The sequence below is a fragment of the Ostrea edulis genome, chromosome 7 (genome assembly GCF_947568905.1).
Source record: "Ostrea edulis chromosome 7, xbOstEdul1.1, whole genome shotgun sequence".
Lineage (NCBI taxonomy): Eukaryota > Metazoa > Mollusca > Bivalvia > Ostreida > Ostreidae > Ostrea > Ostrea edulis.
The window spans coordinates 23,972,797-23,998,365 of NC_079170.1; the positions used below are offsets into that span (position 1 = coordinate 23,972,797).

The following is a 25,569-nucleotide window of genomic DNA, read 5'->3' on the forward strand; positions in this document are numbered from 1 at the left end:
CCTCTATGTGCTGTAACGTCAGGAACTTTCATGTGACCCCAATTGCCATAAATTATGAAACTTAGTAATTAAAGACGTTTTGATTAATAGTTTGAAAAATTATCAATTTTAATTTATTATGTATTACTTTTACGTAATTCGTCTGAGTATCCTCAGTACTTTGATGAACTTTCTTATTGGCTACTAGCTTATATGGTCTTATTGGCTGCTGGTTAGTGGCTGCTAGCTTCAGCCCAGTAAAGAAACTTGTTATAAGAATGTGAATTTTCCCAGAATTTTTCTCCCCTGTAGTATTTTTTCTTTTGTTACCCTGACTTGCTTAAATTATATCTCAACTAATTTTGAACATATTGCCTGTAGTTTCGCTGTGGATGTTGTTGTCTCAAAATGCTATGCAAATATATTAACATGAAAGGTGGAGATAACGAACAGTGATCAATCTCATAACTCCTATAAGCAATACAAAATATGTAGTTGGGCAAACACGGACCCCTGGATATATCAGAAGTGGGATCATGTGCCTAAGAGGAGTAGACTTCTCCTGTCGACAGGTCACATCCGCCGTGAACCCTATATATTGATCAGGTAAACAGAGTTATCCGTACTCAAAATTAATTTACCAAGAATGACCAAACAATCGGTATGAAAGAAGTCAAACAGCATCTGACTCAATGATAGGTTGTATTGGCAAATTAGATTGCTATAACTTTCGTAGAATTTGCTAAATGCTGACTTTTAAATGAAACTGTTGAAACCCCTGCATCATCAACTTGTTTGTCAGTAGACTGCCTCTATTTAAAAACTGATCCTACGCAGAACAAGCTGATGTCTTTTATTCTGAGTTTCCAGGGATATATCGAATCGACATATGAATGAAAATGAGCATTGTTAATAGATAAAACGTCGGCGACATATCTAACTGTCGAATTGAAGGCTACAGCAAGAATGTTTGTCTTCTCACATAGAAATTGTTTGATAATCTCTGCTCCGTGTGAATATAAAAACGTGTCAGCTAACAGTTGTGTTTGAAAAAAATCTTTAAACACCGCTGTCGTTGGTCATTTTCACTGTGTGGATATACTGATCTATATTGTAGTATAACAAAATCTTTGGAATTTGCATATAATGTACCAACTATACAGGGGCCATTGCATTATCCAAACAGTTCTGATAAACAGTTTTGATGACAGCATGTCTTTATTGAATACCATAACTTGATCAAACAAGTCTAATAGTACAAGTTTTTGAGATATTTTTTTGAAAAAATATGCATGAATAAATACAACTACCTAGTGTATTGAAATTGCTTCGAAAGTTTCAAATGTATCGGGTATTGTTATGTCTGGTGGTGTTAATGTTGAGAATTTGCTGGATTTTCACAGTTCAAAACTCTTCGTTTGCATTGATAAAAAGTGCTCGATTTTGCTTCCACATCCACCCACGGAAAGATGCAAGTCGTGCAAGGAACGAAACGGAACGCTTTGGGGGTGTAATAACAAGGTTTGTATAACGTATCTGTACATACATGACATTCAAAGTGAAAGAAAATAATACTGAGTTTGAGGTTTGTACGTATCGTCGCATGGTGCATCTGATGCATCAAAATTGGTACCGTATAAGTTTTACATGGCAAATAGCTGAGTCCAGCATAGCCTAAATAGTCTAGTCCACCTTATTAAGAGCGATTAGCCCAAACATTCAACCTATTAGTCGCATTTTATCCTCCTTTTGGAGTCGTAGGTAGTCAAAGTTGAGTTAATGAAAAAAAAAAAGATAGTACAGACACTGAGGCGTACTATTACACCACTTGCACGAAAGGGTACGAAACGATTCTTGCACGAAACGGTGAACGGTTTGCACAAAACGCAGAACGATCTGCACAGAACGGTGAACGATGAACGATTCGCACGAAACACTTTACACTAAAGGCTGACCACATTGTAGGCGTGGCTTGCATTATTGCTTATTGCTTATTTTGGAAATAAAAGAAAAATATGCAAAAATCGTATCGTCATGGAATATTGATTAATCAAATTTTATTGATTCATTGGTCTATTAAACTTATTGGACCTGAATATAAAATGATTGTGTCTGTTTCCTATTTTGGTACATTCATTCTGAGTGTCTTTAAAATACATTTACTATTTGTATATTTCAAGCCTCTTCCCAAACATAGATGTTAAATAAACCTATACATTTATAAGCGTGTATGAAAACAGATCAAATTATGTTTAAAGAAATCTCTTGTTAGGAAAGATTCGTTTTGGGACGGAGATAGGGTTATGAACAGTCTGCATGAAACAATAGGCAAGACCTGCATGCTTCGATTTTTCGGCATTATTTGTTTCACCCTGGGGTTTGTTTAAACAAGGAATAATTTAATGACTTATGAACACGTTGGAATAAACGAAAATGAATATTTTTCAACTTCGGTACTAAAGGAAAAAGCTGCATTAGTTGTATCGGCATGGGATATTGATTATTCAACTTTATTTGTGCATTGCTCTATTGAATTCAATGAAAAAGTCGCGCTTCTTTCGCTAGTTTGTACATTCAATTTGAGTACCGTTAAAATACATGCCTCTTCTCAAAGACAGATGTTTAATGAACCTATATATTTTTACATACGTGTATGACGACAGATAAAATGATCAAATGATTAAAAAACAATTTTCATCAGGTAAGACTGGAACATATTCTCGGGCATGGGGGGGGGGGGGGGGGAGGTGTTGTTGCATCTATACATCGTATTAACCAGTCGATAAGAACATGTCACCTTGGATAAGAAGAAACATACAACAAAAAAAAAAAAACATAATCAAAATCTGATTGAAATGGATTTAGAAATAAATCAAACATATAAATGAGTAGATAAAACAAATAATAACTCAATACAGTAATGATCAATAGATACGCAAGTGGATTTAACATCGAATTTTAATTAGATTGTTGCATTTGCCTCAATTTTGAACCTATAGAAACCTGCATTCATTTTTGAGAGACAAATGACAAAAACACCTCTGTTGTCATATATGAATTGCCCCCGCCGATTTTCACACCTTCTTTACGAATGTTAATTTCAAATACCCGATTAGCTGACCTCTATTGTGTTAAAAAAAGCACCTTGGCATTTGCGTAGAATATGAAATTTTGTATTATGCTGACAGTTCCATTTAAAAATTTTGATGAAAATACTGTTTTATTTAAAAAGAGAAACCTGATCATACAAATGTAACGAGGAAAGCTAATTATTCCTATATACAAAAAAAAAAAAAAACTACCGAAGGCAAAGATGTCTGCCAAAGTATCTATTTTGTATTGCTTGTAGGAGTTATGAGATTAATCACTGTTCGTTATCTTCACCTTGCATATACAAGTCTCTGCACTTGCTAAAAACTACCAAGGGGATAAAATGGTATCGGAATAATACAAAGCATGTAAAATATGCACAGAAGCAGGAAGAAAAGAAAACTATTGAGAAAAAGGGTTAATTTTACGTATAAATTTAAGGTTGTGAATGATCGGAAGAACGAAAATGACGCTCCATGTAAAATTGACACATTTTTTCTTGATGATAGGAACATAAATTGATATTATTGATACTCACCTGTGGCCCTTTATTACAAATGTTAAATGAGTATATTTTCGTTCAAGGAAATGTGAATAGATGCAGGAGAAAAAGAAAATATCTCAACCATTTTAGGTCATGTTCGGTCATTTTTCAACCATGTAAAGACTTTATTGGCTTTAGTTGAAGTGCCAAAAATGTTGACGTACGCATGCCGCATCCGGCCGTATACAGTGAGGGTTCTTTACAGTGTCAACGTACCACGATGAGGGACCTCCATTTTTAAGGGTATAGCAAACTACGTGATTCTTTTAATGCGGAGAACTTTCAGAAGAAACAGTCTTTAAACGTCTTATATTTGACTTTGCACCGCGAGATCAAGAATTAAGATAGGTCATTGCAACCAGTAAAACCTAGATAAAAACGTCCATAGTTCGAAACCATTGTACAACCTACCTCTAGGCAGCCGTCTGAAACTCAAAAGGTAATATCCATTAAAACTTAATCCAGGATCTATACAGATCTACTTAACGCCGAATAGTTATACGGACAACGGGTGCTTAATTAAACATTACTCTTTACGAATTGATTCGAGTCTGTATGGTGGTACAGCAAACGTATATCTCTTAACAAATTTCCAAGACATTCTGTAACCCTTTAAGATGAAGGAGTTTGGATTTGATCTACTCTCAACTTTGTACTCTTTACGGGATTTATGATATCTTATTCCACCTCTGATATATCCAGGGGACCGTGTTTCCACAACTCTCTATTTTGTATTCCCTAAAGGAGCTATGAGATTGATTGCTGCTCGTTATATTCACCTTTTCTTGAGATTGTTCAGTTTTCACCTTTTTATGAAAAGCAACCATAACAAAGGAGATTGAACAATACGTTGACCAAATACAATAAGTCTACTGAAAACTAATACTGAACACTCGTACATGGATAAGACAAAGTCACACTGAAATAAAGTATTGAAATTTATTGAGTTGAAACTGAATACAAATAAAGTAGAAATTTTAAACCAGGTTTTGCTTTAACCTAAGGTAAACACGGGCGCTGAGCAAATTCTGACTTCTGTTGACGATTATGCCAGACGATGTGCTAAATATTAAAATGAAGAACTTGATACCTTGACAGAGTGGATTAAAAGCATAAGAGAAATATCAAAATCCAGTATTGGACAAATCAAAACAAAAGTACGTACCATATATCCTTCTTAGTTAACCAGAAGCGATCAAAGCATTGTATAGGTTAAATGATGGATATGTTTTGGTTCCAACAGCCCTTTTAAAAGACGAAATTTTTTAACACCATGCTTCAGTGTTAGACACATTTAATAGCCCAGTCAACGAATATGAATTACCATACTTATACTGAATTCCCAAACTTCACAAAAACCCTTACAATGAAAGATACATTGTTGGGTCGATTAAATCTTCTACCAAGCCCCTATTTTTGCTCATCACGAAGTTATTAACAGACGTGAAGGGGAAACTGTAAACGTACTGCGTCACAACATATGCCAGCAGTGGTATAAATCAAAAGTGGATTCTAACGAAATTCCCCAAGAACTTTTAGTAAATTTTAAATCGCAAAACCTTTTTGCAAATCAACAACATCAAAACGTATCACTTTTCAACAGTTTAAACGACCATTCATCATGATAAACTAAAGACTGAACTTTCTGACGTTATAAACGGTTGCTACCTCAACAAAAAATCGAAGAAGGAAATATCCGTATCCAGTTATCAGTCATCTAAAACATTATTATGTTTAACACGGTAACACCACCCTGATTCCATGTACACGTACTCTGAGGTTGAAATTTTAAAAATGCTGGAGTTCATCATTGACAATATCTTCGTAGTCTTTGGCGATCAGGTCTTTTAACAGTATGTTGGAATAACCGTAGGAACAAATGGTGTTTCTTTATTAGCTGACCTGTTTTTATATTCTTATGAAGCAGAGTGTATTCAAAAATTTCTATATTAGAAGAAAATATACCATGCTGTGGCCTTCAACTCGGTATTTATATCTACCGATAGCGTCTTATCTATTAACGATACCCATTTTTATTCATATGTCGATTAGATATATCACCATGAACTCGAAATAAACGACACCACAGTCCGCAACATCTGCTTCGTACTTATATATTTTATTGAAAATAAATATTCAAAGCAAACAACATTGTGACAAACATGGTAATTTCAGTTTCTCCATCGTCAACTTCCCATATCTGTGTAGCAATATTCAAGAATCACCTGCATATAGTGTTTATATCTCTCAACTTATTTGATAGACAAGAGCTTATTCTGCTTATGGTCAATTTTCATATCGAGGTAGGACACTGACAAACAAGTTAATGTTACAGGGGATTCAACAATCTCGTTTAAGGTCAGCATTTTCCAAATTTATGTGGCCTATCTTTGGGTCAAATGACGTGTTTCATACCAATTGTTAGGCTGTTCTTTGCAAACTGATTTTGACTACGGATTACTCTGTTCACCTGTTCTAGATGTAGGGCTCGCGGTGGGTGTGACCGATTTAGAGGGGGTGCTTACTCCTCCTAGGCACCTAATCTCACTTCTGGTATATCCAGGGTCAGTGTTTGTCCAAATCTCTATTTTGTATTCCGTATAGAAGTTACGAAATCGATCACTGTTCGTTATTTTCACCTTTGATTGTACTGTTCAAGCTATATTGATATATTTTAGTCGACGCATGCGCTATATATTTTCTAATTGAACCACCGTATGCAGATCTGCTTTTTGTCACGTAATTGATGCATTCTTGACTATTTTCAAATTGCACACCAATATTCCGTAGGAAAATGCAATGATTTGAACTGTTTATTAACATGTGTATAAGTGTTGAAAATCAACGTTCATGATATAGTTAACCCATTTCCATTTTTGAGGACTAAAGTACAAGTGATAACCATATTTTTCTTTTATTAAGAAAAGCTTACTTGAGCTAGAATTTACAATTACAATACAGGTATATCACAAAAAATGCACACTCTTAAATGAGTCGTTCCTAGCAAAAAGGACCCTTATCTTTTAAAAAAAAAATATTTTTCAAAAAACGTCATAATGAAAAAATGTGAAGTCATTTTTGAATACTTGTAAAGAAAAAGGTCATGGTTACCCATCAGGAGTTGGTTGTCATCTTTTATTGACTGTAATATTTTAAATGACAATCATCATTGCTCTAATATTTTGAGGGATATTATCTATAGTTCATAACTTCGAACTGATATACTTAAGGGCCCTTTTTGCTAGGAACGGCTCAAATGATAAAACTGAAAATAGTATGTATAAACTGATGTTTCGTAGTTACATGCCCTGATGAAATGATATTTCATCAAACTGAGATAAATCAAAGACATAAAGCATTTTTAATCGAATTACAAAATGGATTGCAATTAGATTCAACTAATTAATCTTATATAATTTTCTGTTAATTTGACTGAACATCGAGATCAGCTAAAGTATTCAAAAATGATTTTAAAATGATAATAATAATAAGATAAAATAGTACCATATCTAACAAAAGATCTTAGGGTCACAATGTTCACCTGAATCAATTAATCTGATACTGCTGTTCTTGAAAAAACTGATGCTTTTTTTTATAAAAGATATTTTACCCACTCTATTCCCACGAAAAATCGTAAATCCATAGCATGACTCCATCCAAGCCAAACATTGACATAACTTAAGCCAACTTAAATCCACATATATTGATGTATCATCTAAACTATACTTCCCGATGTTAGGTCTAGCCTAACCCCATAATCCATAATTTCATGATTTTCAATTTCCCACCCCATACATTCTCATGTAAAACTATTGTGACCCATATCTACCATCAAAATTTACCTGCTTTCATAAAATTACGACTAATCATGGTCCTACTACTCATGAGAATAAGATTTGTAAAAAATAAATGTAAAACTTTGATCCCCTATTGAGGCTCCATCTTATCCCGGCCAGGACTTGAATAAACTTGAATCTGAACTGCCTGATGATGCTGCCATACTTATATTACTAATCATGACCCTGTTATTCTTCAGCAGAATATTTTTTAAAGTTTTGTCCTAATATTCCTAGTAAAACTTCCAATGCAATCACTATTGTGGCTCTACCTGACTTTGGGAGCACTGATTTTGAAACAAAATGATTTTGCACTACCTGGGGATGCCTGTCTACCAACATGATTCATCATTAGCTGTTCATAAGAAGACATTTCATTTGATACACATATAAAATTTTGATCCCCCATACTGACTTCAACCAACCTCCGTGAACCGCAAATTGAACAAACATGAACTTTTACAAGCTGAGGATGCTTTGTTATTACTGATATCAATAATCATGACCTTGCTATTTTCTAATATAAAACGGGGATCCCAAATTGGGGCCATCATCCAATCTACCACACCATGACTTGCACAAACTTGAAACTGCACAATCTGAGGACGCTTGTATATGAAAACCACTTATTAAGGACTTGTTCTTCCTCATCAGAATATTTTAAATATTTTAAACGAGATTTTTTTTACATATTCACCTCTAAATCGCATCGCCACAGTCGTTTGAATAATTTTGAATTTACATTCTTTAAGGTGTATTTCACGTAAATTTGGTCTTTTCTGGTCTAGTAGTTCTTGAGAAGATTTGTTTTAAAAAAAGAATACCCATTCATATTTTAACAAATTGTGAACATCGTTCCTGAACTTAACATACATACTTAGAACCCAAGGACTTTGGATAACACTGGTCGGCCCAGTGGTTTTAGAAATGAAGATGAAAGTGTAAAATGTTTACGGACGGACATACGCAGAGATGGTATGACTATCAGACGGACGGACAGGTAGTCACTTCAATAGACAGGTGAACTAAAAATGGAACACAGATTGGCGTGTAAAACATGGAAAAAATTTCTATATAAAGATGAAACACAATTCCATGTACAAAATAATTGAAAACAATTTCCTTGAAGAGAGCTGAAAACAATCTCCATGTAAAGATTGAACACATTTCCCATGTAAAAAACAAATGAACACAATCTCCATGTGAATAAGAATAAAATACAATTAATTTGTAAAACAAAACTAAAACATTACATTTTAAAATAAAATAAACTTTCAAGAATAACAATCAGATTAAATATGTATGTAACACATATGTATGGTATGCATCCCAATTTCTTGATTCGCCAGCATTTCCATGTAGTGTTAATCTAAATATTGCTTGCCATCGAACATCAGCACAATTTACTTTAAAACATCATCGCATAAGGCTACAAAGTCGTTATCTTCAAAGGCTATCCTCCCATGTATTCATATTCTGTAAAACAGAACTTTTGTCATGTATATCTTTATACTAAAAGTAAACACACATGGTATGGTACAAGGAGTTCAGAGATATTCACTTCATAAGAACACATCAATCTGTCCCGGTATAGCTGAATGTGACGGACGCTCTACACATGTCAACCAGCACGATACTCATGGATCACAATGCTCACATTAGTCACCTTGTCCATACATAGATACTAAAGGATAGCATTAGCTTTAAATATGTAGGGTAGATGGTTGATATTGCACTTCGTAAGGATATTTCAATAGGAAGTTTGTAGATCGTTCCAATGAGGTTCTTCGGAATATCTTCGATTTTTTTCCTATATATATCTATGTGAGCCTGCCTTGCCACTGGGTGAAATACAAATAAACAAACTTCCTCCCAGAGTATGCTGGACTACTTGTTGGCATTATAGCATATGTTAAAAGATTAAAACCATTAGAGGTGAAGATAACGAACAATGATCAATCTCATAACTTCTATAAGCAATACAAAATAGATAGTTGGGTAAACACGGACCCCTGGACACACCATAGGTGGGATCAGGTGCCTAGGAGGAGTAAGCATCCCTTCTCAACAAGTCACACCCACTGTGAGCCCTATATCCCGATCAGGTAAACAGAGCTATCCGTAGTCAAAATAAGTATGCCAAGAACGACCTACCAATCGGTCTAAAACACGTCAGACAGCATTTGACACAGATAAGTTGTATTGACGAACTAGATCGTTATAATAACCATGGAATTTGCGAAAAGCTGACTTCAATCGAGACTGTTTGTCAATAGCTTGCCTAGATTCAAAAACTGACCATACTCAGAACAAGCTCTTGCGTATCAAATATGTTGAAAGATATAAGCATCATATGCAGGTGATAATGGAATATTACTATATAAATATGGGAAGTTGACGATGGAAAAGCTGAAATCATCCCGTTTGTCATACAGTTGAATTGTCAGTTGGCCATTATTGTCTACTTTCAATAAAATATCCAGGTGCAGTAACCGCAACGTTATTCTTGATATGCTAAACGATAGAACACGATATATACACGCACGATAGGATAGGATACACGCAGGATAGGATAGAATACACACAGAATACGATATGATACACGATAAACCTGATAAACACAAAACCTGATAAACAATCTTCACGACAGACCTGATAAACTCAAAACACGATAAACGATCTTCGCGATAAACGGAAAACCTGATAGAAATGTTGTAAATTTAAAAGCAATTTAGACAAAACGAAATTTTGATACCTACATAATTACATTATATTGAAAATGATACTGAATAATTTGAATATTCATTGTATACCTAAAACGTATATTTTCTTTAATCCATGGTCGCGCTGTTTTTTGTTTTTTTTTTTTAATTCTATTCATTTTTTTACGCCATCACAGCTAAAATCAGAAAAATAAACTATATACAGCTTTTTAATTCATTATTTGATATCTATATGAATTTCCTGAGCAAATGATTCTAAAACTTAAATTCTCACCTAATGTTTAATATATCAATTATACAGGGAATTAACAATTAATTTTAATATAATGTAGGGATATCATGCTTCAGTAGCTCTCTCAAAGGCGGATGCAGCGCTGGCGCGCCGGGCGCCCCCCCCCCCTCCCCCCGTTTGATTTTTTTTTTTTGCTGTTGGTTAAATTCAAACAAAAGAGCAAAATATACGTATGTAGACATTATATGTTCATTATCTAAATGAAGAAGAACACACTCTTTTATTGGCACAATTTCGTTAGCTTCCGGGGCTTTCGCCCCCTGTACCCCATCAATGCAAAGCTTCAAGGCAACCCCAGCCTTCTACTACCCCCATCCCCCCGTTATTAAATTCCTGGATCCGCCACTGTCTCTTATTCTAATGTCTAGTATCTTGAATGTGAAATAAAATCAAGTTATATTATGTGTGTCGCGAGGAGGGGGTATATTTTGCATCAAGCTCCACATTCACTGCTCATTCAAACAGTACAATTACTTTCATAATGACCGCTTTAAAAAATCCTCTGCACTACACCATATCTTCATTCGTAATATATGTCTATACTATGAGTGATAATTGTTAGTCATAATTGGAACATATTTATTTGAATTGATATCTTAATAACAAAAAAATGAATAAACTATATATGAAAAAATAAACCAACCTCGCATTTTTTAAATTCGTAATTTTAAAACACTTTAAAAATGTTGTGCTTAGAATGTAAAAAAAATAAATAATAATAATCATCAAAACCGACATAAATTTCTAGTATCTACCCGTACGACTATTGGTATATGGTACAAGTGTACATGTACAATTAAAAAAAAGAACGATGACAGCTGAGTCGTGCCCAGTTGAACAGACTTTTGGGAGATGCAACACCCTTGCACCCGTTTAAAACTTAATCTTCTAAATGTGTGAAATACAATGTCCCTAAGAATGTTTGCGGTCAAAACACGGGTGATACACAAAATCATAGATAAGGACGCGCACAAGTATATAAGTAGAATACAGGTGGGGAAAAAAGCGGAAGAAAAATAGCCCTTATCAAAATATATGTAATTAACAATGCAATTTACTGACTTTCCCTTACAAATCGGAACTTCCTATTTCTCTGTTAGTGTTAATTATAAATGATTGTTTCTAGACAAGCAAATGTTTATGAATTTCAGACGAAGAAGCTTTCAGATTCACTGTCCTCGGTTTGCTCGGCAAACTACTGCCTACTTTCCTGACTACTTAAAATGAAATTGTGATAAATTTTGACCCTCTCTGAACAGACAAATAGCTCTTCTTCTGACTTAAAATCGACAACTTTGTGTTCTCCTTCAAATATACTGTCTTTCCGCGATTCCTAAAAATAGTTTCTTTAACACAACGAATAAAGCTTACAGAAAACATCGTGCTTCTGCATTACATTTAATATACGATCCCGATAGTTTCCGAAGCTACACGATAAACGGTTTTCACGATAAACGGATAACCTGATACACGCAAAACACGATACACGGTAGACCTGATAAACGTAAAACACAATAGGAAACGGAAAACTTGATAAACGCAAAACACGATAGGATAGGATACACACACGATACGATAGGATACACACACGATAGAACACGATAGGAATGTCAAGAATAACGTTGCAGGTACTGTATGAAACAGAAATGGACGACTCTGTTGTGTCTTTTATTTCTAGCTCAAATAGACATATAAATGGAAGTTTTTATTGTTAATAGACAAAATGGCGTCGATATATCTTAATTTCGAATTGAAGGCCACGGCAAGAGATTTTCTTTTCTCGCGTAGAAGTTTTTGAATATATTCTGCTTTATATGAATATAGAAACAGGTCAGCTAGCAATGGAGCACAATCCGTGCCCATGAGAATTCTAACAGACTGTTGGAAGACCTGATCACCAAATACCACGAAGATATTGTCAATGAGGAACTCTAGCATTTTTTTAAATTTCAATTTCAGAGTTTTTGTGCATGGAATCAAAGTAATGTTTAACAAAGTAATTTTTGAATGAGTGATCACTAGATATGAATATTTCCGTTTTCTATTTTTGTTGAAGAAGCAACTGTCTATGATGTCAAAAAGTATAGTCTTTCATTTATCGTGAGGAATGGTCGTGTAAAGTGTTGAAAAGTCATAGGTTTTGATGTTATTGATTTGGAAAAAGTCATTTCGGAGAAGGGTCAGGTTAAAATCAGGATGAAAAGTGTGCTTATTTATTCGGGTCTTGAATGTTTTCGGGAATTGTCTGTGACCCTGGAAGATGGTAAAGTGTTCCAGATCACTTCTTTTCAACTTCGCACTTTTTGACGAAATCGTGTCCTTGCATGCAGGGGATGCTTACTCCTCCTAGGCACCTGATCCCACCTCTGGTGTGTCCAGAGGTCCGTGTTTGCCCAACTATCTATTTTGTATTGCTTATAGGAGTTATGACATTGATCACTGTTCGTTATCTTCACCTTACATGCAAAATTCTAATTATTGTTCATTATCCCATAGACCCTGAGGCGTATTACTACACCTCCAAAGTGTTCCATATCTTTTCATGCAAACTGTTCATCGTTCAGTGCAAATCGTTCAGCGCTCTGTGCAAACCGTTTCGTTCAAGAATCGCTCTGTACATAATCAAATCACACTCATAGAGATGTATTGATCGTTCAAACCACGCCCAGGCCCTTAGAAATTACAGACAGTACTAAACGTGCAATTCAGGTCGGTATAGGATCAGGGACAGATGAACGTTGTTGAGAAATCGAGTAAATATTTTAAAAGTTCACTAAGGTGGACTTTCGAGAGTGAAAATTTGCAAATAATCGAGAGAAAAAAAACAGTGATTCTAAAACTATCAAGCAGAGCAAAATCCGATATATTCGTAGCCCTTGAAGCAATATTATATTTTCAGAAGCGTGACATAGTTCTCCCCTCGGTATGTGTTTTGTTGTTGGGTTTTTTTTGTGTACATAGGAATAATTTGTCTCGTTAGACTTGTTTGGTCATTATATATTTTTCAATAAAAATATTTCCTTCAAAATGGTTTATCGGAACTGTCTGGAAAAGGTCGACCTGTGTAAAACGTTTACATTTTATGCAAATTCTAAAGTACTGTGATTTGTTTTTTTTTCCACTATGATAAAGGTCTTTGAAATTAACAACAGTTTTGACTTTTTGCAGGAGATGTGAAAATTGACAGGGGAATTGAAACATGACAATAGAGGTATTTACAATTTTGTCCCTCAAACTCGATTGTAGAATATGCAAAGTTTTCTTTAGGTCTACGATTGTGGAAAATACAACAATACCAGAGAGCAATAATATGTTAAAATTGTCTAGAAATATGTTCTAAATAATTCAATCTGAACTGATATTGCACCAAGAAATAGAATGACGATTAAATCTTAACATTTTCATATATTCAATATCAAAGTCTAGTTTAAAGTTAGGTGAAATGTCGGATTTGAAAAACTAAAAGTATTTTAATAATTACTGTATTTAGTCATTATTTGTTTTATTTATTCATTCATATATTTAATTAATTTCTCAATCGATTCCATTCAAATTGTGATTGTTTCTATTCCTTCTTATCCAAGATGGCAGGTTCTTATTGACTGACTTGTACGATGTCTAGATGCACCCTCCCCCACCCCTACCCCGCCCGAGGATATATTTTAGTTTTGTTTGATTTTTTATTATTGAATCATTTTTCAAACACATATATAAAATTGAATATATTTTTATTGTATGTCTTCGAGAAGACTGGAATATAAAATTGCACATTTTAGCTGCGCTTCCAAAAGTTCATATTTCAATACTTTCAGGAGAGACACACAAAAAAACGTTCTTATCCGATTATTATACGCAACTAATGATAATAAAAAATAAATGTTAATAATAATAAAAAATAAATGTTTTTGACATGATTGTTTACATCTTATGCCACCACGTCTTATAATGAGTACAGCCAACATTCGATTATTTACATGTAACTCACAATTTCTGATAAATTTATCGGTACACACGTTTTTTTGATATTCTAAACGTCATATAGAATTTCAAAATCAATTCAAAACAAGTCAATGAATTCGTTCTAGAATTATTAAGTAACGTTTTTGGAAAATGAAAAACCTTCCCCTCCTCAATTTTCGGATTGACTTTGATCTCGCTTAGATATTTGCTCATATTGCCGTTTAGAATTTGATTCCTGAACATTTGAACCCTCTTTCCCCAACAACCCTAACTCATATTATTTACAAGTTACATCTTCATCATACAGACACCATATAAATGATATGTAGTACACCTCTTGTAGACAAATATAGAAAACAGGAATTATATAAGCCTGTTGGCTTATTTCCTTATATCGTGTACTCAAGTAGTTCGTTTGTATTATGTCACTGAAACTAGATAAATAAAATTTTGTTTAAATTAACCCCAACTACACCAACACTAATGACGTACTAATGAAATAATCCACGATGTAGGGTTTAGATATGTGTATATATCTCAACTAATTTGATACACAAAAGCTAGATCAGTTTTTAAATCAGGCAGGTTACTGACAAACTAGTTGATGTTGTAGAGGTTTGACCTCTCTTGTTTAAGATCAGCATTTCGCAAATTCGATGGTCGTTACAGCTATCTAGTTTACCGATACAACCCATCATTGGGTTAAACGCTGTCTGACGTATTTCATGCCGATGTTTTGGCTGTGTTTAGCACACTGATTTTGACTACGGATAAATACGTTTACCTCATCAATATATAGAGTTCATGACGGGTGTGATGCGTCGACAGGGAATGATCACTCCTCCTAGGCACCTGATCCCACCTCTAATATATCGTGAGCCCTCTACCTTGATCAGGTAAATAGAGTTATCCGTAGTCAAAATCATTGTGCCAAGAACGGTCTAACAATTGGTATGAAACAAGTCAAACAGCATTTGACCGAATGATAGGTGAATCTGATATTTACAATGCAGAACCAGACTGATACATTTTAAGTGGTTCATTGGTTAGCATGAAATATTGTTATTTTATCTCGAACTGCTGAAGTCCGTTTAATTATGGAAATACTGTAGGGCACCATATTATACGAATACACTTCGGTAAGATGTATACACAGCGGGGTTAAGTTGTCCCGAGTAAAATAACAAGTAATAACAGCATATTCATATAAAAGTAAAATTCTTTCAAGCGTCGCATATTTGTTGTAAAAATCGTTTGTCAATACATTAACAAACACCGTATCACGTGGGGAAATCCTTTGCTTACCTATCACGTCGTCATACAAGTGACGTAGTGCTATTTTTTATCCGCTAGACTTTTAGTTGTTTATCACCTCATTACAGGTGAAAGATGTACTCAAATCATTTGCAGCTTGGGCTTGATATGTCGACATTGATATGGTAAATTTAAAGAGTGATACGGATCGGTACAATATTCTCTCAAATATAGCAATTTCCATAATCTCAACTCAAATGTTGGGCATTTTCCACATTCACATCCAAATCGTATCTAAACGAGGCAAAATATTATACCTTCCGTATCAAAATCCTAAATCTGCAACTAGTTACCTTTATATGCCTAGGTCGAAATAAAATATCGTCATCTTTCACCTGTAACGAGTCGATATGTACATGCGTTGGTTTTCTTTATTCCAAATGACTATACACATCGGGGGTGATATCAAGGTCACAAACTGATGTAAAGATTACTTTACAGTCTTTCGTGCACATACTATATATAAATATATGATACTTGTATATTAGCGAAGAAATGGGGGGGGGGGGGGGGGGGGTCATCAAACACATACAGCTTGAACACTAGATAAAAGCATTTAAATAGCGAGAAAATATTATGACATTTTCCCCGCGATACAACTATAGACCTGTACGTCGTGACGTACTTTTATATTGTGACGTCGAATAGTATAAATTGCACCGAGGTACATTTTATGATGTTTGTTTTAGCTTTACTCGGGACGCCTTAACCCTGCTGCGTATATGAAAACAATTTATTATCGGTATGCAGTACATGTAGGACTAGAAATGACTGCATTATAGGTTTTATATTCATGAACATTTGCGCCAAATTATTCTTTAGAACTTGTTTGTCAACCTTGTAAAGCCAACAATATCTGCACATGTACATGCATTTGTCTTTAGAGCAAAAAATACTGAAACATTTTTGCCCAAATGTGGATCCAAGGTCGGCAACTTCCCCATCAGTTAGTGTTCCCCCAAGAATATTTACTTTGTGCTTAGCCTCCCCTCATTCCATTGTTTAGAACTTTTATAATTTGTACATGCTCCTGCTTTCTCTTCCACAGACACCAGCTTCTTTTAACAATACTTTATGCTAACCGATGGATCGTATCAGTCAAACCAAAAGACAACATTAATGGGGAGGTGAATTTCATTTATATATGGCAGCTTCCACAGGGACCCGAGATGCTCGCCCACATTACCATTTTAATTACTCTAGTTAACACGTCCAGTTATGTAGTCTCTTTCGTTTCGTTCAGTTTCGCAACATTTCGTTTTGTTTCGATTTGATTTCTTTTGGGATTTTTTTTTTTTTTGGTTTCTGTAGGTTTCGTTTCGTTGGGTTTCATTTTGTTTTATTTTGGTTTGTTACGTTTTGCATTTTACAGGTACCCATTCACATACGAGGTTTTGTCACATGATTTCAACAGTCTCGATTGAAGTCAGTATTTCGCAAATTCTATGGTCGTTATAACGATCTACTTCGTCAGTACAACCTCGCATTGGGTCAAATGCTGTCTTACATGTTTCAAATCTATTGTTAAGCCGTTCTTGGCACACTGATTTTGACTGCGGATAACTCCGTTTACCTGATCAGGATATAGAGCTCACGGTGGGTGTGACCGGTCAACAGGGGATGCTTACTCCTCCTAGGCACCTGATCCCACCTCTGGTGTGTTCAGGGGTCCGTGTTTGCCCAACTATCTATTTTTTATTGCTTATAGGAGTTATGAGATTGATCACTGTTCGTTGTCTTCACCTTGCATGTATACTATTTAGAGTTATGATTGCCGTAGACGTGCAGTATTAAGGGTGTACGGATATTGATTGCATTATTTATTCTAAAATGGAAAGAAACGCAATTTGCTCATATTTCTACATACAAGGTTTTCGAAGCACAACGACAGCATGCATTTTAGAACGACACTACGATTGAATGTTCAAGAATACTGAAACAAACGCGACCATTTCAATTTCAGTTTGAATAAATCAATAATTAGCAAATTGAATAATTGATATCCCATGCTGATACAATTTTTGCATCTTTTCGTTTTATTTCTGAAGTTTAAAAAATAGTCAATTGTGTTTATCCCAACGTGTTCGTAAAGTCATTAAGCTAATAAGTAAACATTAAAGTTTTGATTAATTCAATGGTTTGGATTTTTCTTTTATTTAGGAGCAATTTACCGCGTCCGATATGAACAGTCATTTTAAAATGGGTCATTATCATTTCTTTCTCCACCTTTTTGATAACACGAAAGTTACCATTATATTGAAATTATTTAAAGTTGGAACTTCTCTCAGGAAGAACCAAAATTGAGGCATGCAGTCCATGGCTACTGTTTCGTGCAAGCCCTTCACAAAGTGTGCAAGCCACGCCTACCGTGTCGTGCAAACCGTTCACAAAGTGGTCAGCATTTTGTGCGAAGTGTTCCGTGCAAACCGTTCCATACAGGCAGTTCAACGTTACCTGGAAACCGCCCATCGTTCCGTGCAAGAATTGTTTAGCACAGTTCCGTTCAAGTGGTGTAATAGTACGCTTCGTGGTATGTACCTTAGCTTTAGGTGCCATGGCATAAACAGATGTGAGTCTTCATTACATTTAGATATTCGCATATCAATTGCATGTATTATACCCTTCATATATGTACATCTGACTCTTCAGAATATTTTGAATTTCTATATTTGCTTGTGTGCACATGAGGAGAAAAATATCTTCCTGTCGCTTTCAACTCGACATTTAGATACATTGACGACGTTTCCGTTATTTACAATCATCATTTTCATTCAAATATTCATTCGATATATCCCAGTGAAATAAAAGATACCACAAAGTCGTCCACATCTACTTAATACTGAAATATTTAATGAAAATGATAATTAAAGGCAAACTAACAACCTAACTTTATGACAAACATAATAAATTATGTTTCTCCAACCTCAAATCCCTATATCTATGTAGCAATATTCCATTATCACCTGCATATATTGTTTATATCTCTCACTTTATTCGATACGGAAGAGCTTGTTCTGCGTATGATTGGTTTCAAATCGTTGGTGTTACAAGGGTTTCAACAGTCTCATTTAAAGTCGACATTCCGCAAATCTATGATCGTCATAATTTGGCAATATCTAGTTGGCCAATACAACCTATCGTTGCTTCCAATGCTGTCTGACGTGTTTCATACCTATTATTAGGCCGTTCTTGGCACATTGAATTTGACTACGGATTACTCCGTTTACATGATGGATATATAGGAATCACGGCGAATGTGTCTAGTCCACAGGGGATGCTTATTCCTCCTAGACTCCTGATCTCACCTCTGGTATATCCAGGAGTCCGTCTCTTACCAAACTCTCTATTTTGCATTCCTTACAAGAGTTATTAACTTTATCACTGTTCTTTATCTTCACCTTTTGATTTACTTCTTTGTAACCCCCCCCCCCCCCCCCCCCCCAGGTTACCGTTCCATCCTGTTCCCAGAAAACCATGATATTTAGACATGAATAAAAGTGAGTTTAAATGATATGATGATGCTTGCATATTCAAAATTTGACATATCATGACCCTGATATTCTTCAAACAAGACGATTTGAAAATATCCTATATATTACACGGTAGGTGCAAGGCGAAGATAACGAACAATGATCAATCTCATAACTCCTACAAGCAATACAAAATAGATAGTTGGGCAAACACGGACCCCTGAACACACCAGAGGTGGAATCAGGTGCCTAGGAGGAGTAAGCATCCCCTGTTGACCGGTCAGACCCATATCCTGATCAGGTAAACGGAGTTATCCGCAATCAAAATCAGTGTGCCAAGAACGGCTTAACAATCGGTATGAAACACGGCAGACAGCATTTGACCCAATGCGAGGTTGTATTGACGAACTAGATCGTTATAACGACCATAGAATTTGCGAAATGCTGACTTCAATCGAGACTGTTGAAATCCCTGTACCATCAACTTGTTTGTCAGTAGCTTACCTCGATTTGAAAACTGACTATACCCAGAAAAAGCTCTTGCATATCGAATCAGTTGAGATATATAAGTGTGACTGGTCAACAGGGAATGCTTATTCCTCGTAGACACCTGATAGCACCTTATCACACTTCCGGTGTGCCCAGGGGTCCGTGTTTGCCCTACTCTTAATGCTGTATTCTTTATAAGAATTATCAAATTAATCGCTGCACTATCTTCCCTTTTATATATATATTTCTATATAAAACTTTAAACCCCGTTTGTGATCTAGACCATGTAGTCATGGTGTGAAGAAACTTGAAACTGCGCTACACGAGGATGCTTGCATGTTAATTTGACATATCATAATCTCGCTTGTGTTGATATTTTAAAAGAACTTTCCTATATATCCATATGTAAATCCTTGAATCATTACTGTGACCCCAACCTTCCCTGCAGGCCATGGTGAGAAGAAACTGGAATTTACACGATATGGTTTTTGCAAATTCAGATTTTACAATGGTTTCCTATTTCCTAAATTTCCGTTTGAACCCACTTTGGTTCCAGGAACAATGATTTGGAAAACACTAATCTTGAGTTGATAGGGAAATTTCTATACAAGTTATGGTATTTTTTTTAACTTTTAAATTGGAAGTGGACATGGTTCTTTTTTTCAAGAACATCAAGCTTCTTTATACAAAGATGGTGTATGCTAAATGTGGTTATATTTGGCTAAGAGGTTCAACGTAAAAGGTTGAAAAATTTTTCGTATACTAATAATAGACGACAGTTTACGGACAATAGACAGACGACGGACAAAATGTGATCAGAAAAGCCCAGTAAAGAGTATCGGTCAGGTAAATAAAATGACAGTGAATGCGATATTATATGTACAAATACCTATGTTATTACATGTACCTTATAAAGGTTTTTCTTCCTGCAGTGTTCCTTCTCCTAAAACGAAGCCAAAAGATGTCGATAAACATATGTAGTCATCCGACAGCGTTTAGGTCACCCGAATCAGCCACTGAGTCAAGTAGGAAGATACTAGCAATACCCATTGTCGTGCGATATACATTGAGAGTCCCGCATAACACTTTCAGAATTGTTTTACTCTTTTCTGTGTATTATCGTTATTGCAAAAGACAAAGAACATATCAATTATAATCTTTCAGGTCACACGATGTGATAGCGGACTGGACCAAGGTCATTCAACAAATAGCTTTTTAAAAAATTTTCTCCTGGAATTAACTTTATAACTGGGAAATATCAGTTCATACATGTCACAAAGGTAAGTTACAGATGGGGGATTTCCCATAACATTGAACCATAAGATTGAAGATATATTATACAAGGCATATAGTTTGCCGCAATTGTGAACTGTGGTCATTTGGCCAATATCTATGTACCCCCCCCCCCCCTCCACAAATAAAAACACCTTACAATATCTATCCAAGCCACAATTTTGTAACTGAAAAAAAAAACATCATGAAAACTCCAGAACTCCCAGTTTTCACCACAGCATTATCTAATCATGGTTAATATATGCATTAAGAAATACCTTCTGTGGTCAGGTGTTCCATTTCTGATGTTCTTGGTGCTGAAATGAATAATACAAAAAGTTTCATTGATACTTGAAAATTGGAGATAACGAACAACGATCAATCTCGTATCTTCTATATACAATACAAAATAGAGAGTTGGGTAAACACAGACCCCTGGATATACCAGAGTTGGAACCAGGTGCCTAGGAGTAAACATCACCTGTTTACCGGTTACACTGCTGTGATCCCTATAACGGCCTAACAATCGAAAGACAGCATTGAACATAATGATATGTTGTATTGGCAAACTAGATCTTTATAACGACCATAGAAGTTGCAAAATGCTGACTTTAAACGAGACTGTTGAAATTCCTGCTCCTTTAACTTGTTTATCAGTAGCCTGTCTCAATTCAAACAAAACTCATAATACGCAGAACAAACTCTTAAGTATCAAATTATAACTTTCAATTGCAAACTAAACTGCAAATATAACATGCAGTATTAAAAGATTTTTGATGACATAACTTGACAATATTTTTTTATGCTGGCTTTGTTTTCTTGGAGCTTCCTTTTGAGGTATGTGTTTACCAAATATTGTACATACATATGTTGTTGTGTCTGATAATGTGTTCTACATGTGGAGGACGATCATTAATACAATGATACTAGTGTGATTTCTATATTTTAGAAACTCTATTTAGAAGATCATACCTTTTAAAGACAATTCTTCTGTTGATCTCTTGGCTAAAATGAACAACACAACATGTACATCAGCCTTTCTTAATGAAGATAAAACATACACTGTATAAATACAACAAATATTGTATGGAAGTTATACAAAATGCACCTACCACTTCCTTGCATGCTTGTTTTACTTTTGGTTTTATATGCACAAGTTTTATAAACACGCTCATATACTATTAATATTTTGTGATATAATTTTAATTACTGAGACAAGTAGAAAAAGAAAATTAATTATTTAAATATAAATTCAACAGTGGTCATTTGATTTGAAGACTAGTTGAGGTGCACTTTTGATATAGAGAAAAATACACTGAGGAATGACATGGTATATCCTATTTTGAAAGTATCCAATAAGACATGTGATTGGTCTATTAGCAATACAAAATATACATGCTTTTATTCAAATATTTGAATTTTAAAAATTCATTTAAGAAAGATTAGATATTATGAAAATGAAGAATGAGCACATTACATTCAAATCCGTTGTCTTAAACTGCATTTTCGGAACTAACATGGTTTATTTTAATGGTTCCTCGCGGAACGGTACGTATATGTGAAAGCAGATCATATGATGAATCAAATTACTATTGTTTTTTTAACTTAGTAGCTAATGAATTGAATTGTGATGGGAATACGTAATCTTCCGACATAACGTCATCAAATGTACACTTGCATCCATAATATTGTTTGTATTCCTTAATTACATATTCAAGTGAACATGTTTTCTACACCAATCAAATTACCTAGATTTAATACTGAATGGGTTAAATATTGATATAAAGAAACCTACTTCTAGAATATCTCCTCCTCCAGATGTAACATGTCACTAGACATATGCATGTCAATATCAACAGCACTGCGACAACCACATATACTACTGTTGTTTTACTGTTATCGTCATCAAGTGGATAAATGTCACCTCTAAGAAAAAACTCTCACTTTCAGTTGCTTTTCAATAGCACTATATTTCCTATAGCAAGATGTTGTATTTTTCCTGAGGCATTCCCGTGTGATAAAGAAATGCAATTTTTAAACACGTTTATATACACTGTAACATATCGACACTATTTTCCTCTTATATGCTTCATTCTGTGGCAACCCTCTCTACGATGTAATTTTCAAATGATTTTACATGTAGATATCACAATACCTTTTCATGACAGGCTTCATTATGAAATAACCCCCTCAAATAAATAAATCTAATTTTCAAATTATTATAAATAGCAAAACAAAAAAACAGATTTCACTGCGAGATAATCCTCCCTAAGAAAAATATATCATTTATGAAAAACATTACTAAACCTACTATTTCTTATCAAAGGTTTCACTTTGAAATAGCCCTCTCTAAGGTTTGAGACTTCCAAATACAGTAAAACACGTTTTGAGCGAACCTCCACGACCAGTAAAATAACTTCGTTATTATCAAACTTCGTCCTATCCTATAAAATCGTCGTTATTTCTTCTCATAAAGGAATAAATATCACTTTGCTATAAGTGTAAATTAATTATCAAAGTATTTGTTATATGAGTACGGATTATTTATTAACATTCCAGGGCCCTGCGAGGCATAGTACAAAGAGTAAAACATGTAAAATTATGCATAATGAAGAGATTTGTAGATAAATCAGATAACAGTAGATACAAAGAGACAATGTTTCAGGAATATGACATGCAGATTACATCATGTATGTACATTGTAATAATTTGTGTAGTTATGTAAATACGGTGGTTGTTCGATATGTAGTGTGTATTGCATGATATCGCACAAGCATTCGACTCAAATAGTAAAATGAACATTACATCCCTTCAAAGTATTCTCCGCGGTTTGAAATACATAATTTCAATCTCTGAATCCATTTCTGAAATGTGTCACGGTACGCTGATTTAGGTAGACCTCTGAGGCACTGACTGATGGCTGAGCCAAGGGCTTGTCGGGACTTGTAACGACGACCAAATAGGAACTTTTTAAATTTTGGAAAAAGGAACAATTTGCAAGGGGCTAGATCTGGAGAGTATGGTGGGTGTGGCAAGACAGTAACCTTCTCCGACTTCAAAAATTGCTTCACAAGCTCAGATGTAACGGATAACTCCGTTTACCTGATCAGGATATAGGGCTCAAGGCAGGTGTGACCGGTCGACAGCGGATGCTTACTCTTCCTAGGCACCTGCTCCGATTTATGGTGTGTCCAGGGGTCCGTGTTTGCCCAACTATCAATTTTGTATTGCTTATAGGAGTTATGAGATTGATCACTGTTCGTTTTCGTCACCTTTCGTATATGTGATGGGGCATTATCATGAAGTAAAAGAACAAGCCTAAATTCTGACACAGGGCGTCGTTTATGAAAATATTTCTTGAGCCTTTTTAGTATAACATCTCGGTAATACCGACCTGTAACATGTTTGTCCTTCGGCACCGGGATTTGTACCGCTATACCATCACGTGAGAAGAATATTCAATAAAGAATCTTCTTTGCGCTCATGGTTCTTTTTGCAACTACAGACCTTCTACCGTGTTTAGTTAGCCAGATTTTGTTTCCAATTTTTCTTACTGGTTCGAAATAGTAAACCCATGTTTCGTCACCAGTAACAGTGTCTGCAAATTGTCTTTGATTGAATTTGTGAAACATTTGCGCAATTTCTTAGAGGTTTGTACTCGTACCCGTTTTTGGTCATCTCTCAATATATGCGATATCCATCTGGCAGAAATCTTTCGCACTTTCAAAATACGCTTCAAAATGAAATACACCCGCGATAGCGATATGCAATATCACGAATTGTGTATCTGACATCACTTTCAGTTATTTCCCGACTTTTGAGACATTTGCCTTGCCTGTTACAGTCACAGGTTGGCCAGATTTGGCTGCATCTTTGACGGACTCTGTGCCAATCAGAAAGTTCTTTCACCACCCCTAAGAACTATCTCATAAGATACATCATCAGATCCATAAACTTTCCCCAATCCAGTACAAATATGCTGTACTGAATGACCGCGTTTCGTACGAAATTTTATATAAGCTCTTTCTCAATATTCTCAACTTGTTTCCCAACCATTTATTACAACAGTGGTCAACGACTGGCTCTATTGAAATGACTATAAGGTTAAAACTACGTGGAGCTGAAGACTCGTGTTCTTACTGTTGGAAAGGTATTGAATAGAGGTATGCAAGAGTGTCATTATTCACGACATAGTGCAAAGCGTTATCGCGCTGTGGTAAAATACACATTACATATCGAACAGCCCTCGTAAATGATGTGATCTAAATGCATGTGTGTACTATTTTGATTGCTGTTTATTTGTTGGGGTTCTGAAGGGTTTTTAGTCTCTTAGTGTGTCCGTGCATCTGCCTTTAACGGATATTAGCAAGAACCTTTTAGTCCCAAGGACTTACAGCGTTGTCTAAAATGTGTTTTCAGATTATGCTGTCGACATTGTTGATCATTAAGAGCACATAAATTACCTTATGATATTACAATAGTATTCAAGGTTCCACCTCGTTGTCATCCCAAGAAATATATACTTTAAACACCACTATTCCTGGTGAAGAGCTGCAAAATCTAGGCCTATGTTAGGCACTTTCGGCATACCGCATCTTTA

The 25,569-nt window shown here is 35.1% G+C and overlaps 1 protein-coding gene across 1 annotated transcript in view; it reads right to left on the minus strand.

The window, feature by feature from the left end:
- Nucleotides 1-6,513: 6,513 nt before the first annotated feature.
- Nucleotides 6,514-25,569, minus strand: part of LOC130046622 (uncharacterized) — a 36,776-nt gene continuing 17,720 nt past the window's right edge. The window contains exons 6-10 of the mRNA XM_056143750.1: nt 22,765-22,895; nt 21,942-21,974; nt 21,248-21,286; nt 20,605-20,640; nt 6,514-8,925 (exon numbers count right to left, since the gene is read on the minus strand). Coding sequence (XP_055999725.1) covers nt 20,606-20,640; nt 21,248-21,286; nt 21,942-21,974; nt 22,765-22,895 — 238 coding nt within the window. The 3' untranslated portion in view covers nt 6,514-8,925; nt 20,605. The remainder of the gene's footprint in view (nt 8,926-20,604; nt 20,641-21,247; nt 21,287-21,941; nt 21,975-22,764; nt 22,896-25,569) is intronic.